General features: G+C 36.9%; 1 protein-coding gene across 4 annotated transcripts in view; it reads left to right on the forward strand.

Moving 5' to 3' along the window:
• Positions 1 to 16,767, forward strand: part of LOC113072085 (potassium voltage-gated channel subfamily D member 3-like) — a 94,715-nt gene extending 77,948 nt beyond the window's left edge. For 2 of the 4 annotated variants that reach the window (XM_026245223.1, XM_026245224.1), the window contains exons 4-8: positions 9,090 to 9,188; positions 10,875 to 10,910; positions 11,019 to 11,111; positions 12,150 to 12,394; positions 13,721 to 16,766. In XM_026245223.1, the coding sequence (XP_026101008.1) occupies positions 9,090 to 9,188; positions 10,875 to 10,910; positions 11,019 to 11,111; positions 12,150 to 12,394; positions 13,721 to 13,925 (678 nt within the window). In that variant the 3' untranslated portion in view covers positions 13,926 to 16,766. Of the gene's footprint in view, positions 1 to 9,089; positions 9,189 to 10,874; positions 10,911 to 11,018; positions 11,112 to 12,149; positions 12,395 to 13,720 lie in introns of all 4 variants that reach the window. The other 2 variants (XM_026245225.1, XM_026245226.1) reach the window with 2 other exon arrangements.
• The last annotated feature ends 525 nt before the right edge of the window (positions 16,768 to 17,292 follow it).

Here is a 17,292-nt window from a genome sequence, read left to right on the forward strand (position 1 = left end):
TAAAGATAAGTGATTGTCTTAGGGACCCAAGAGCAGTTTTGAAGGCTACTGGTCGAGGGTATAGAAATGACAAAGGGTTGTGGGTAAAATCAGGTGACAGATGTCATTCCCCCGTGGCAGTTATAATTTCAGACGGTAATGATATGGCACTCTAAAATACACTAGTTTTCAAAAGTTTGGGGACACTAAGGACGGATACATAAAACTGATTAAAATTGACATAAAACACATTTTAAACTTTCTGGCTCCATCTGCCAGAAAACAATCATAAGAAATCACAAAAATCATAAAGAATTATGAAAAAATGTCACCATTTTCATAAAAATATTAAGTTGAAACCACATTGAAAACAATGAGAAATCAGCAAATTAAAATTTTACTCTTATTTCTAAAGAGTAATGGCTGCAGAAAATTCAGCTTTGTCATCACAGGAATCATTTTATTATAAAATATATTTAAATAGAACAAAATTTAGTTTTAATGTTTACATTATTACTGTTTTACTGTAGTTTAACCAAATAAATGTAGCTTTAATGAGCATAGGACGCTTCTTTCAAAAACATTTGAAATAATCTCACCAACCCAAAACTTTTTAATGGTTTATCCCATGGACATTTTTTATGGTTGCCAAGGCGCTGATGTTCCAGTCCCAGCTTCACTGTAAAATACATAAACCCTTCTCCGAAAATCCCAAATCTACTTTTATAGCTTTGATAGTCTGAGCAGCTGGGGCAGGTTGTAGGGGAATGTCTTCTCTTACAATTGCTGGTTGTCTTACCACCGGTATTTTATAGTTCTTTATGCCTTTCATCAGTAGATATTCACTCAGCCGTATTGCTGCTATTTTCCCTTGTCTGATGAATAAGGTTATTAAAGTTTGTTATTAAAGTTGGTTTCCGGGTGTATCAAGGATAATAGTACTACTCCGCCATTCCTTTCCATCCTCGTACGAAATAACACCTCAAACAAACAGCCTTAATGTTAAATTAAGCTTTTCTCTTCTCCCTGGGGGAATGAAGGGATGACCTGTCACTCGTTTAATGGCAGCATGGCATCAAAAGATTGAATCTAGACTCTGAATGAGATCCCAGCAGGCTTACATGCCCTGCATCTATCCATCGATCACACTGTACCTCCCTGTCCTCCTCCAAAACGTCTCTATATCTCTCTCTCTGAAGGTTATTTAGTTTGGGCGTAATTATCTGTTAAATCACCATGTGCCTCTCGGCTTGATTTTGCTATGCTAATAATTGCAAATATTACTGGAGATTAGCTTGATCACAGAAAAACAATGCCAAGGCGACAAATATGACATCCCACGTGTGCAGAGAGAGAGACAGGGAGACGTCAGCTCCTGCACTCCCCTTGCAGTCATGGATTTAATATATGCTAATGAAAAATTAACGTATCCTAAGGTTTTGAATGGGCTTGCAGGGCTGCATTGTCTCCGCAGTCCAAACTAAAGCTGCCTGATGCAACCAAATCTCTTAGGGCCTTCTTAAAACAATGTGTTCTGTGTGTATGTGTGGGTGTTTAAACACACCCTGCTGTTAAAAAAGACAAAAGTGGCCTAAGACCCCAAAACTGCCTTGAGCCCTATTTTAACCATCACCGCAGGAACAGCTGTGTTTACTGTCCAAAGGACATGTGAGAGAGACAGAGAAAGATACAGAGACGGAAAGAGAGCCAGAAGGGATGTTCATCCTAATGACAGTCCTTCCACAAATAGCTTGCCCAGATGAGACCTGAGGGGAGGGGTTTGTTTATTTCAGCAGTCACTTTTGGGAGGTGACCTTCCTCCTTCTCACCTGTTGCCCATAGCCAAAATACAGCACTGTTACTGCACCAAAACCGTGTATATGTATTAATAATCCAAATCACTAGGCAAATATTACTGAAGCAGCCTAAAAATGTTATAATAATATATTTGATATTAGTGGATGTACTCTAGATTCATACCAATCCGTATGTGATCCGTACTCCTAATTATGTACAGTTAAACAAAAAGAAATGTTATATGGGGGTGTTAGAAGCGCATTTATATATGTATGAGATTAAACTACTAATTGTTGTTATGGCAGCACCATAAGGTCTTTGCAAACATTTACTGACCTATAATATCATCATATTAATATCAACATCAACAGTTACATTTTTGGGTCACAATCTGGGCCAGATTTAAGCTCATAAGCACTGCAGTGCATGTGCTTGGAATCCAAAATAGCAACAAGTCCTTATAAAAAAATGTCAATTCAAAAGAGGTGGACTATGCATGTGTACAAAAGAAAGTAAATCATATAGGTTTGGAAGGTGAGTAACTGATGACAAAATCCCTAGGGGAAAAGGGGTTAGAAAAAAAGGTCACACTCAGAAAAAAGTCATTTAGATTTGGGTACCCTTGTACCTAAAATTTACATATTACTACCTGTTGAAAGGGTTCTGCCTTAGTGACAGCTTTTGTGCCTTTTTTCATAGAGTTTGTCATTTACTCCCTCTTATGTGTTTCTAAACCTATATGACTTTTTTCTGAGTGTGCAGAATGTCATTTTTCGGTGACCTACCCCTTTAACTATTGTTCCAGCATTGCACAGACACTTGTTAGAGCGTAACATCATTGGTTTCTACCGCATCTGTACTAGCCTGATGAGATTTGTTCAGTTTGAGGGCTTTAGCTTACTTCTATAGCACTCCGGGGCTTTCCAGAAGACTCTGAATTAAGAACATAGCAGATATGACAGCTGGGTTTAAATCAAAACCATGGAAGTGAGCATCAGCTTAATGAAACTTTGATCAAAGTGTGGAAAGTCTCTGATTTTATACGCTAACTTCATCTTCCTGTAGCTGATTGTGTCTCACCTCACGAACATGCATTTTGACTACAGAAAACTACACACAGCAGGGCAGCTTATTAATAACTAATGCAAATATGCAGAGCCAGAAAGCTAAAAAGAACAGACCGTTTCCTAGACATCACACAATTCTTTCATGACTGATCACTCATTGATCTCATTATGCTCAAACTCTCATGGTTGATCCAAAGGTCTAAGTTTTGTTCAAAGTTAGTTCAGGAAGCATAGTTTTGATCAAGGTTGGTCCAGTAATTGGGGTTGATTTATTAGTCCTGAGAACAGTGTTAGCTGTGGTACTTTACTGCATGTTAATGAGTTATTCATTATTAATTCAACACTTGCTTTACATACAGACACAAAGCAAATATGAACACGATCTGTGATTTCATTTTAACAGCATTAAATAGTGGTGAATGTTTTAGTGTCAAGATTTTTCCACGTTTAATATTAAGCTTCAATTGATACGTAACTTGTCACGCTATACTGATGCAATGGAGATGACCGATACCTCAAATCATCCAGTTTGTTAAGAAGAAGTGCTCTTGCTTCTAAGCCATCATTAAAAGAAAACACCACTTTTTTTTTAAACGGCCTTGCACTAAAAAATCTGCAAGCAATACCAGCAACCACTTAACGACAGTTTACAAAATAATCCAAACACCTTAGCAAGCACATAGCAACCCTCTCACAATACAGTTTTCACAGCACTGACATCTAACTTCTGCTCTTTGTTGTGAACTGAACTGCACTGAGCAAACACTGAAAGTGCATAGAGATTTAGTTTAATTGACATAAAAATCCACTTAAGTTTCCCAAGCTTCCATTCCTTTTCATTTCCATGTTCTTGTTTCACAACTTTAAACTATGTATGGCTGTAAACTACTGTATTTATGTAATTAAAGGGTTAGTTCACTGAAAAATGAAAATTATGTCATTAATAACACTCATTTCGTTCCAAACCCGTAAGATACAGTTTAAGATATTTTAGATTTAGTCCGAGAGCTTTCTGTCCCTACATTGAAAATGTGTGTACAGTATACTGTCCATGTCCAGAAAGGTAATAAAAACATCTTCAAAGTAGTCCATGTGACATCAGAGGGTCGGATAGAATCTTTTGAAGCATCGAAAATACATTTTGGTCCAAAAATGACAAAAACTATGACTTTATTCAGTATTATCTTCTCTTCCGGGTCTGTTGTGAGTGCGTTCACAACACTGCACGAACTAATCATTCGATTTAACCGGTTCTTCTTGAACCAGTTCACCAAATCGAACTGAATCATTTGAAACGGTTTACGTCTCCAATAAGCATTAATCCACAAATGACTTAAGCTGTTAACTTTTTTTAATGTGGCTGACACTCCCTCTGAGTTAAAAGAAACCAATAAACCAATATGAACACCGAGCTGAGCCAGATAACGAACGAAAGATTCTCTTTTTCGAAGCAGGATCCGGTTGCATCGGTTTTCGGATCACCAGTGATAGGAAGTTCGGTTCATTTCCACAAACCAGGTTCTTTTCGGACAGTTCTATTCAGTAAACTGGTTGAAAAAAAACGGTTCACCGCTTCTTTTGCACTCGACGTAATGATGTCATTGGCGATGATTGCCCTTCATACAAGGCAATCTTTGGTTTTTATTCAAATAATCTATTAATATGTTAAGATGAAAATAAAATAAAAAGAGGCAATACTGTTTGATATAATATTTCGTTTCATTGTAATGCAGGCTATAGTCCTACACATTTCCCTGAACTAAATTTCTGTGGCTATTAATATGTTTAAATGAAAATGAAAGGCAGTGGTGTTTGATATCATATTTCGTCTTATTGAGCTGACTGACGTTATCCAGTACGCTGCTGTTTGCAGAATTACCGGACTTACATCGTCCCGTACGTGGGAGTTCACACTCCCGAGTCCAAACTATCGAGGATGCAAATCTGAAATTTGTGTACTTTGTATGCGAAATGTGCACAGACCTACGTCACCAGACTATTTACCTAATCTTCAAGATACTTTAGACCACGGTGGAAATGCAGAAAGCAAAAGATCTAGGGGTAAAAATTTCCTGTGAAAAAAGTTCCTGTTACAGTTTTTTCAGGTAATTTCAGTGGAAACGCAGCTTATAGCACTCCAAGGGCCCCTCAAAACTTAAACTGAATAAAAATGTCCAAACAATAGTTTAGTAGAATTATTCAAATAAAATTCAGGTTCCTATACTTAAATAAATAAATGCAATTTGATTTTCTATTTAAGTCGAAAGCATCTTGAGACTCTTGCAAGCTGTTCAAAAATATAGAAATGCTTAAGTAGAGTTTACAGAGCTGGAGACATACTAGGCTTTGCAGTGAGCCATGAATTTAAGCGTCAAATGACTGTGACTCTATGGGGTACAGCAAATGTATAGTATGACAAGCACTGATATTTTTTTCTGCACTGCTGCCTGTCATTTCAGAGATCAGTGCAATGAAGAAAGCATCTCTTAGCACCACTCCACACCATTCTTTGGTGGTTTGCACTCGAGCCAATGCTTCAGGCATAAACAACTTGTGCACGATGCATGCTAGAAAGCATCCCTTAGTAACAATTTAATTTATAAAGGGAATTGAATACTTTGATTGAATGACACATGATCAAACCATCCAATCACAATCCACAGTGTGTGATTTTGGAATCTCGCCTTTCACAGTGACGTCTATGTGGTTCATTCGTAGAGGTCACTCTTTTCCACTCCACAGGAATCGGATCCTGTGTGACTAAACAGCAACACTTTAGCACAAACTTTAATGAAAAACTCGGCCGATTCTGCTGGAGGGTAGAGATTGAAGGTATGCAGCCGAGGCAACACATGTGAATAAGAAGGGCACTTAAAACGATAGATCACAAAGGGATAGATCACTCACAGTCCAGGTTGTTCCAAACCTGTATGAGTTTCTTTCTTCCACTGAACAGACACACACAAAAAAACAATATTCTGAAGAGTGTGAGTAACCAAATGGTTTCTGGTCCCCATTGACTTTCCATGTTTTTTATTTTAATTTCCATACTATGAAAGTTATAGGAAACCAGCATCTGTTTGATTACCCACCTTCTGAAACATCTCTTCTGTTGTGTTCAGCAAAAGAGAGAAAAGGTGAATAAATAATGACAATTTTCAATTTTGGGTGAACTGTTTCTTTAATATAAATTAAAACTATAATACATATTCCTTCAATTTAAATTTATATGTAATTGTCTGAAAACATTATATTCAGTTAGAACACAAGTATTTCTTTTAAACCATATTTTATTAGCATATCAGCATATTATAAGTAATAAAAAAATATTCTAAACTGTCCCTATTTTTCAGAAGGGAAGAACACCATGTACATTGACTAACATCTTGTATATCCAGTAAAATCAACCAGAATAACAATAGCGTGGAAATAAAAAGAAACTGCATTTTATGGCACATTAACATATTTCTACTGAATACATAGTGTAGGAAAAATGTATTTTTATTTCAAATAGGAACACTTTGATATGATTACAGTGAACTTAAATTGGTCACGGACCACAAATTTGCCTCATAAACCAGTTTGCTTTATAATATTGCTGATAAAATTAGAGGCCAGACTTCTGGCCTTACCACTGCCATGAGGTTTGTCACAGTGAGTTTTATAAAACTGTATATGTATAACTGAAATGTAATCTATGAATTTGCTGCTTTGTTTGGTCTATCTGATCTCAGCATAGTGCGGTTAGCTTCCACCAAGTACTGAACAACTGTTCTCAGCAGTGATATTCTGTCAGATTGATAAAGAACCTCGGCATTACTGCGGCTGTTCCCCATCTCACATTCTGCAGGGGCAGATCCCCAGGAAAAAATGTTCCTCATTTTTTTCCCATGATAGCTGAAAATTGTTGCTGCATTTGTTGGAAACACAAACGGTCTCAGAGGCCCAAACTGATTCCATTATGTGATGGCAATCTCCTGTGAAAAGAGCAGAGTTAGCACTCCACTCACCCACAGGGACTCACATCTGTGTTTGTGTGTGAGGGTTTTAATGATGGTGTACGTTCTTTCAATTTGTGTTCAAGTGTGTGTGTGAGAAATTAATGAACATCAGAATACTGGTTTGATCTCGGCGAGGTCTCTGATGCAATTGAGACACAATTTGTTCCTCTTCAATAATTTAAAAACACACACACGTATACAAACACTCACTGGGATGAAATGCATTTGTGAATTCGTATCCGTATCCGCAGCCTATTTGTGTAGATCAATTGTGGTGGGTGAGCCGATGACCCCTAACGGTGGACAAGAGGTTGTGTTATATAAAGGTACTGTGACTATAGGCGTCCAAAACACTGGTCATCTGTGATCTCCAGCGTTTAGCTGAGCTATTAGCAGTCCTGGCTATGAACACTTACCGCCTGCTTGTTAAGTTGACAAGCTCCATGAACAAGAAAATCAAGCGACATGGTCCTATTACACACCTGACAGGGGGCCACACAAAAGCCTCTTTGTGTATGAGAGAATGAAAACACAGCTAATCGAGATTATTAAAACACAAATACAACCCTGCAGGAAATAAGAAAATAAATGTTGTCATGTTCTCCAGTAAAACTGTCCAGACATCCTTGAACAGGTATAGTCGACCCAAAAATAAAAATTCTGTCATCATTTTGTGCTGCATAATCTAGCTTCAAATCATTTTCATTTATTTATATCATTTTTACTAATTATTCATTGCCTGTCAAATTATAACAAGATTTTTTATATGCATAAAACATGATTTACTCTACCTAAAGCCATCCTAGGTATGTATGATTTTCTTCTTTCAGGAATTATATTTAAAAATGTCATGGCAGTGGTCGAGACTTTGAAACAAAATAAAGTGTCCATCCATCACCGTAAATAATGGCCTTTTGAAGTGAAGCAGTTGGTCTGTATAAGAAAAATATTTAATACTTTATAAACCATAATCTATTAGCTTCCGCTAACTGTTGTGCTCACATTCACCAGAGAGAGGTGTTCCAGCAGATGACGTGGGATTAGGAGAAGCTCCGTTGAGAATATGCTAGTCCCGCGAGAACCAAGTTTTGTTTACAGCAAAGGAAAGCCAGTCTTTCCTTCGTAATCTTTCTACATTTTTCTTTACAAATCCTCATTTTGTACTTCTAATTGATGACCGGTGTTTTGTTTTGCTCTCTTCTCTGCGCTTCAGCCTTCTCACCGGAGATTCAGCTACGCCTACGTCCTACTGTACATCATCCGCTGGAATTCAAATCTCCCGTGATCGTGCATATGACAGTTAGTGGAAGCAAGAGATGGTTTGTAAAGTTTACAGATCATAAGTTTTAAATATAGATGTTTTTCTTTCACAAACAAACCGCTTAGCTTCAGAAGGTCTTTATTACCCCCCTTCAACTTAACCTAGCAACACTCAAGAAACCAACTACATATAGCAACTGCAAATATACTGAAAACACCTTTGTGACCACATAGCAACACCCTGACACATCCACAACACCCTACCACATTCACAAAAATACATAAATCTAGTGTATACATAATGTTTATTAATGCTTTGCCAACTTAAACCCTTTTTATCACGTCAATAAAGCTTCTCGCATCTTAAGGGAACTGAGATGAGAGAGAGGATCAGTTTTCTATGAGATGACGAGAGAATGAGAGCGCAAATCGGATCATTTGATGCCTCTGGATCTGAGAAGATTAAAATACTCTCATTCATTGTAAATATTAAAATGTGATGTTCCACAGAGGATTTGACTGCTGGTTTACACCCATCATCCATGCTGTGCCTATGAAACGGCGCAGACTGAGGGAATGCGAACCGCTGCTCTATCATTTATCGTTACACAGCTGCGCTAACTGTAATTCAGCATTACACAAGACGTTTACTGTAATTAAGCATTACACAGCTGCGTTTCTCTAAATTACCATTCTTTTATTCTTTGTAGAGCAAGCGAGCAATTGCTTTCTTCTCCCCTGATCTTTGCACATTTTCACCGCATGGCTGGTAGTTCAGATTGGTTCAGTAGTTTTTTTGAAGCCACTTGCATTTTTCATCATCTCATGACGGACAGCAATCTATGTGAAAATCCATTTTGTTTCTTAAAGTACTTTGATCTGAATTGCTCTTTCAACAGGGATCATATTGAGCCGTAGACCTTTGTGATGGAAAAGCACTGGTAGACTGAGTTGTAACTTCCTTTGTGTATGTGTGCGTTGACAGAAAGCCAAACTGGCCCGAATGAGAATTTCCAAGAATGGCAGCTCTAGCGCCTTCCTGCATAGCAAACGAAATGGACTCAACCAATCACTGGAGCTAACGGTAAGAAAAACACACACACACGTTGTTTCACAAATATAAACACACACACACACACACACACATTGATACTCATTATTTCCATATTTTGCTTCAGTTTGACTTCTGGTGTTTTTTTTGTTTTTTTTTCATACATTATGCATGGCGTCAGGTTGTTTTGCTTTAAAAGTGTTTAAGGCTAGAGATTCACATTGCATGATCCAATTCTCAGTACTTAAGAGCAATTATGAGATTTTTGTGTTTGCATATTTGCACAAACATCAGCTCAGTTAACTCAGGGACATCTAATTCATCAGGACAGAGTGATGAACTGATGTGAAAATGCCTTCATGTGTTGCTAAACATCCTCATCAGTGAGTAGGCTGTGAGCATATGTGTGTGAAAGGGAGATCTGGTCTTTATCATGGCAGTTGTTTAAAGCTGTCCAACTCCTATAAAATGCCTTCCTGGAAAAAAAAAAAACCTGCGTTTCTCTGAATGCGTCAAATGCATTTGAGGAACGAGGACCATGCAGAGAGTACAGAGACAGATTGCAGGTCACTCCAAAGACAGCAAAACATTTTCACAGAACGTACTCAGAGAGGTCCAGAGAGTGAAGCAGACGGGAACCTGACAAAATTGAGCCTAAGAGGCCTTCAGCCTGTCATAATAGCATGAAAATATGTAATGAATACTAAATATTGATTAATATATATATATATATATATATATATATATATATATATATATATATATATATATATATATAATACTGTAAAACATAACTCCACATTTTTAAATGGTGATGTATATTTTAACACTAAATAATAATAAGTTTTTACATTTGCATTTGGCAGATGCCTTTATCCAATTTATCCAACAATAAATTAGATAATTTTTTTTATTAATTTAAATAATATTAATGCAAAAAAATAGATACAGAACACAGTTATGTCTAGTCTACTGAGGCTGGATCAGAAAAGAATTTGGAAATTGATTCATTAAAAAATTTCTTCTTTTTAAGCACATCCACCATTGGGTTGTTTGAGACTCCAAATATAAAAATTGTCAAGTCAGTTTCATTATGAAAAATGTTCTGATAATAAGCAGTTCTTTCATTTTGGAGATAATTTGAGGTTTCTCAAGTCTGACTTTAGCATCAAACTGGAGACGCTGCTTCTAGGTTAGCCTGTCTGAATCGCTCAGAAATACCTCGCAGATCACATGCAAGCATGTAGTCTGCTCAGAATAAGAATACGCAGGGTATGTTACTGTAAGACGCCTAATTTTGCTCTCTCTTCATTTCTATCAATATCTTTATTTTTCCTTCTGTCTCTCTCATCCCACACATCACTCACTGATTCACTGACTCACTGGTGCTTGCATCGTGTTAAGACGTGGAAATGGTAAAAATGTGGAGCAGTGTATGTGTTTAGCCACATTTGCGAGAACAAGCTCCCGGGCAAAAGCTTTACAATAAAAGAAACAGCAATGTGGTGTTTTAGTAACTGTACCAATTGATTTGTGAAACAGAAAAGTGGAATCACTCTGATTCACCCAGTCCTCTGAGGCCCCTCGTCCTTCCTTTCTCCCAAGCTATGTTTATTTAAAGTTATGGATGATATATTGTGCTGCTCTGTTATGGATATAGTTCCTTCCAAAAGCAGTAAACCACTCTCCATGTCTCTCCCTCCCACTCTTACACAACAGCAGCTCCCCTATTACAAGATGAAACTTTCACCACAGGTACTGAGCCAAACAACACACACTGTGCCTGTCTCCACTTCATTATTCCTGCATGAAATGTGGTGATTCCATAAAAACGATGGGAATGTTTTGTGTGTGTTTCTGCAGGGCTCCTTAGAGGAGGACCAACACTTGAAGAAGACCACATCTCTGCTGGAGAGTCAACATCACCATCTTCTGCACTGCCTGGAGAAGACCACGGTCAGTCAGAAGTAGCGGTGGCTTCTTTTGAAACACTACGAAATGAAATTTGACAAACATTTTGTTTCGAACAAGTGGTTCAGAATGTGTCTCAAACTCGCCAAATCACGTGTATTGAACAAACAAGGCTTCAAACCTTGGTTTCAAAACATTTCAAAATTCTGAGCCTTCATGCTAGATGGCATTGATTTAACGAGTGTCTGACTGATCTCAGGTCAGTTTTAAAATGTAGTTTTTTTTTTTTTATTATTAATTTTAACACTTGCACGTGTAATACAAAAAGAAGCCCTGCCTAATAACAAGCAAAACAAGCACTACACTTAAATAAAAGAACACAAATTTTACAGAACCTTCATATTTAAAGGTACAGTATTTAATTATTTGAAGATTGCATTAATAGATTACACTTTCCTGAAAACATTTGCTATTGGTTTAAAATGAAACTTAACTCAACTTTAACGAATGATTACATATAATTTATTATAATTTTTTTTTTTTTTTTACAAAACAAACTAAACAAATGATATTTAAAAGCAGATAGAGGACATACGAAATGTAAATGTTGCTCTATGCTCTGTCACAAGTCTAAAAAGTTTAATTTAATAGTCTTTCATCAAAGCATTATAACTCTCTCTGTCTCTGAAATGGCATTTCTTAGCAATGATGAAATCAGGGCATGGACATGAAAAAAATGTATTAACTAATAATATCATAGTTTTACTCTTTGCCAGTTCATTCAAATCAAGTCCCACCCTACAACAGCCACTGGATATTCTCTTTATTTAATACATCTAAAAATTCATCTTCTGTAAGACACATCTAACATAAAAATGAACTGATTTGATTCTGATTTGTTCTCATTTGTTAAACATTACTGGAGTAAAAATGCATCACTGCTGTTTCATATTCTCTTTTATATTTAAAGGTTAACATGCATGTAAATGCTTGGAAGTAAAAGGAATGAAAAGAAAAAGGCTTATAACAGTAAATAAAATATCAGAAACCAATGATCTCAAGGAAAAAATCACTGTGTTTCAGAATCATGAGTTTGTGGACGAGCGACTGTATGAACAGGGTTATCTGCAGACAGCACTACAGAACTTCCCATCGCAGAGTCCATCTCTCTCCAGTGAAGAGGGCATCACAGGCACCTGCTGCTCTCGGAGAACCAAGAAGAACATCCCGCCTCTCAGTGCCACAAACACACACTCACACACGCACAACCTGCAGGAGCTCAGCGCCTTACACATCCAGTGTGGGGAACAGCATCCACTCAATACCAGGTTAGCACTCATTTTTACATACACGGCATTGTTCTAAGGGTCAATTTTTATTAGAGCTAAAAGACTTAAACTCTTAATATTATCCAATTTATTTAATTTTTTTATTTGTTAGATTAGATCAGATGCAGCCATTTGTAACTTTGACGTGCAAGGTTTCCGGTTTCATCAGCTTCAACTTCACAAATCGTTTTACAACTGTTATTCTTATTCTCCACAGTGGCCAATAAACAGAAGTCTCACTCATTTACAGAAAATAACTTACTTTTGCATTGATAAGTAAGGTGAATGTGAAGATCACATGACAGCTGTTATAAAAAATAATAATAATAATAATAATTAACAACCACGCCTTCATCATTTTGCTACTTCTTGAATTCTGTTTAATTTATAGTTTTAATTGTTTACCATAATCACAGAACCAGACTTTCAATCTTAAACTATGTAAATCCATCATAAGAAATATTAATTACTACATTTAAAAACTATAACAATATAAACAAAGTGTAAAATAGACATAGTTTACCATAAACCATTATAATATCTTTATTAGGGCACCAAACCAGGGCCGGCCCAGGCTCTGTTGGTGCCCTAGGAGAGATTTTAGATTTCTGCTCCACTCTGATTAACATACTCATACCTTTCATTTCAATTTTGTGCATGCAGTCAAAACTATTTTAACTGGGTGCGCCATGCATAATTAATGCATTCATGACGCAGAAAGTGTTTAAATTAGTCCAACATGACATGTTGTCATATCTTATTTTTCGTTGATGCCAATTTTATTTTATTCTAAAATTATTTTAATCAGTCCGATGATCAATCAGTACTAAAATTATGTTGACTGTCAGAAATTAGCTACAGTTCACAAGAAGCAAACAATGATCACAAGAAAAAAAAAAAGTAATGTTGTGCCCTAGACAACTGCCTGTCACCAATGCCACAGGCATTGAGTCAATCTCAACAGAAGGTGAGAGTTATAATGTAAATATTACATGTAAACTGCATATTTGGTAATAAGGCAAAAAATAGCATGTATTATTATGTTTATATATGAAATTATATATATTTGAAATTAACCATAACAAATCAAAGGAATCTGTCATTGTATTTACATTTTAAAATGTGTAACTTCCACCCACATATATTTAAAAAATAATAAAAAAAAAAAAATACAGATGTGACATTTGTTGGTTCAATACTAAATAAGTAAAAAATGCATGTCCACTGTTAGTCCACTGGACATTTAATGAACAATTACTAGATAAATTAAACAAGTGAGAGTGCGAAAAGTGTGTTAAGACCTCTATCTCTTTCTCTCTGTCTCAGTCGTTCCAGTCTCAATCTGATGTCTGATGAATCCGGGAGTCTGAACTGCAAGAGCAGTGGACTGGTTACCACGGCAATCATCAGCATCCCAACCCCTCCCTCGAACAACTCTCGAGCCAATCCCGACGCTCCGCCCCCTGCAAACCCAGACGCTCCGCCTCTTCCGAACCCTGGCACTGACGTGGTGAGAATCTCTGCGCTGTAGGAGACAACAGAACTCAGGAAGAGAAACTGATGAGTAGCCTGCCCCCTAGTGGGAGAAGAAGTGCACTGACTCAGACTCTGTGAAAGACATAGAAGATCAACAACGATGCGTCTAAATGAGAGAGAAGGAGAAAGCAACAACAGGACGGCCATGAGCATTTATCACTCTCCATCAGGACGCTGTGAATGTTGAGGGTGTCACTGCAGTGTCACTGTGCATTAAACATTTCATCTTCTTTTTCCTCATAGTTTTCTGTGTGGTCATACCGTTTTTTAAATCGTCAGAAAGATTCATATTTTGTCAAGCATTTGTTTTCATCCGCGAGTCTTGTTTGTTTAATATCAGTCCATTAATCTGTTCCAACGTTGCAGACAGCCTCTGCTTTCTTTATCCCGCTTAAGTTGTATTTTGATCTAGAATAATTCCTAAAGGATAAGAAAAAAAAATCTGCTTTCGGTCAGAGGGAGACAGTATGAGTGTGACACTGTTTCTTAAACTGTGCTAAGTTTTTATTTTTGGAATATGTATGATTGGTCAGAATTAGGTCTAACTTGAATGTTTTTACCCCGTGTGTGTGTGTTTGTAAGAATACCTGAATCATCCCTCAAACTCTCAGCCTCTCACACAGTCCGTGCCTCTCAGGGGGAGGAGAGTTTCCTTCTTCTTTAAGCCACTGTCTTTCCCAAACGTTGAGCCGACTTTATAACATTAGTCGTGACCTATCAGACATTACTATGTAATATAGAAAAAAAAGAGAGCGAGAAAGAGAGGAACATGAAAGTGTTTTTAGAAACTCTGTGACTACAAGCACAAGGCGTCGCTGACATTTTGTGATTACAATGTGTACCAAGCCTTGGTTTAACTGTGAATATTGTTGATAGAATATTTTGTAATATTTAGCCATTGTTTGGCAAAACCAGAGCAGCTGCCTACCCTGCCCCGTTTTCCGTCTGCCCCGCCCCTTTCCTCTGTCTACTGCTGGCCTGCTTCCTGTAGTTGTTCTGATCGAAGTGTTATTGTCATTATCGCTCAATTGGTATTTAACTGTCTAGTTTGCGTAAAACTACATGGGGTAGGACACTTTTGATGTTTCTGTTTTTCCGTTAACCGTGAATGTTTTTGTTAACTAGATTTTCGGTCTACGTTGCTGTCAGCTGTACGAATTAATTAGAGATATTCTCCAGCTCTTTTCTCTCCCTCTAAACTCCCTCCTTTTCTGTATTTGTCAGCCATGTTCATGAGAACGGTATTGCCAATGAGAGATTTAGTGTTTGTTAGTGGAAAGTCTGTTTCGTCAGTGTCGATTACTGTCCTCGAAACTGCCAGCAATCAACCGCATGATCCCCTGAGCTTCACCTTTTGTACCATAACCCCCAGCCATCTCCTTAAACCCCACTCACTTGTGCCTCTTACACCAGCATACATAGAAAGTGACCCCCTCCCCTCAGGACGTTATTGCTTCAGGGCCAGAGTTTTAGTGTTCAGTGCAATGATACACACTAGACCTCATATCAATAAATTTATTATTGCTTTGGTCCTTCTTTTTAGATAGAATAAGCCATATTTTCCAGAAAGAAAAATAAATGATTCAATGATTAGCTACATAACAGATACATAATCTATACTTGAACTTCAAAGAAGAAAGTGGATGTGCGGTTACACAAAAATGATTTCGAATTTGCTGGACATGACCCTTAGGACACCAGTATTACAGGGAAAAGCACATTGTGACATTTAGGAATATCAGGGTATCCGGCACACACCATTCTTACCGAAATGTTCTTTGATGACCCGTGAGTTCATATGATAATCATCTTCCTGTTTGTCGTACATACAATCCATAGCAAACATTTAATGATCCGATTTTATGATCCAAATAATGTTTGGTCCCTTTGTGATTTTCATGTGTACATAATAGATGGGAAATATGGAAATTATCTAATGTTTAAATAATAAGAGGCAAAGGTGTGGCCAATATATTCTAAATTTTAAGATAATAAATGTTGAGTGTTGGATCACCTGTGGTCGTTGGCGAGCAGTAATGTGTTGGAGTTTTTCCTTCACTTTGTCTTTACATCCAGCCCAGCAGGGGGCACTACAGAACCATCGATGTAATAGAAGTGACTTTAGAATCCTAACAGCTTTGTAATAATTCATTTGTGCAGTCCCTTCAGATGACAGAGCAGGTTGTTTTGAATATATAACCAAGTGGAGATCTGTATGTGCGCATCTACATACCTGTCGAGGGTCTTCTTTCTGTGTGTCTGTGCTTGTTTAAGTCTTTTACTCTCTTCTTCTCTTCATTTTATTTTTCTCCTGAGATAGTCATGTTATTCTATTCAGCAGATTCCTGTTCACTGTCAGATGTTAACTATTATTTATGATCTTGTCTTGTGTCACAGTTGTGAAACGCCTGATAAATGAATTGTATCTGCCACAAATTCATCTGCTGTTTATTCAGTTCCTCCGACAATGCTGAACCACAATCTAATGGCAGTTTAATGATGAAATCACAAACTCATAACAATACTCCGGAGATGAAATAAAATATAGATATGACATCAAAACAAACAGATAAGTCAGGCAGGATGCAGAAACAAGCTGCAGCTGAAAAATAAATCTGAGCCTCAGCCTTTCAGACTCCATTATAAATTGGATTTTAGGTTATTTAGGGACAATAACATTTTGCTATGCAGTTAAAAGTATATTTTATAGATTTATAGCAGATAAACTGTGAAATTGGTTTACTTAAGATTTACATGGTCATGTTCTTAAAGTTAGCAAGCCTCGTAAACCAGAAACTATAGTTGACAGATAATCTTTCAGGAATCTTTCATAATTTACTCATGTTGTCCCAAAACTTCATGACTGCATGTCTTCTGTGAAAAGATATTTGAAGATTATGTTGGTAACCATACACGTTTGAAGAAAAGAAAAGACAAAAAAAAAAAAAAGTTCTCAAAATATCTTATTTTATTCTCTGTTACTGATGATAATTTTAATTTTTGGGGTCAACTATACATTTAAGAGCTACATATTTCATTTAGTTTGCCTTCACATAAAACTTTAAAACAAATAATGATAAAGTTGATAAAGAATTCAGTATTTTACTATCAGTAGTATGTACATTCAATTAATATATTAGTTCAATACACATCTCACTACTTGTCACTTATGTAGGCTACATACTGTATGAGGTTTGCTATTAGGCTATTTAATGTTACAAATGAATCACTTGTATCATGATAAAAACGTGTACTTTACATTGAGCACTAAGGAGTGTTTCAAGTAGCCTACCGCTCGAATCGTTCCGGTCCATCGGTCTCACACAAACACCCCATTATGCATGAAGGAATGTGGACAATTT

Source organism: Carassius auratus, unplaced genomic scaffold (assembly GCF_003368295.1).
Source record: "Carassius auratus strain Wakin unplaced genomic scaffold, ASM336829v1 scaf_tig00008539, whole genome shotgun sequence".
Taxonomy (NCBI): Eukaryota; Metazoa; Chordata; class Actinopteri; order Cypriniformes; family Cyprinidae; genus Carassius; species Carassius auratus.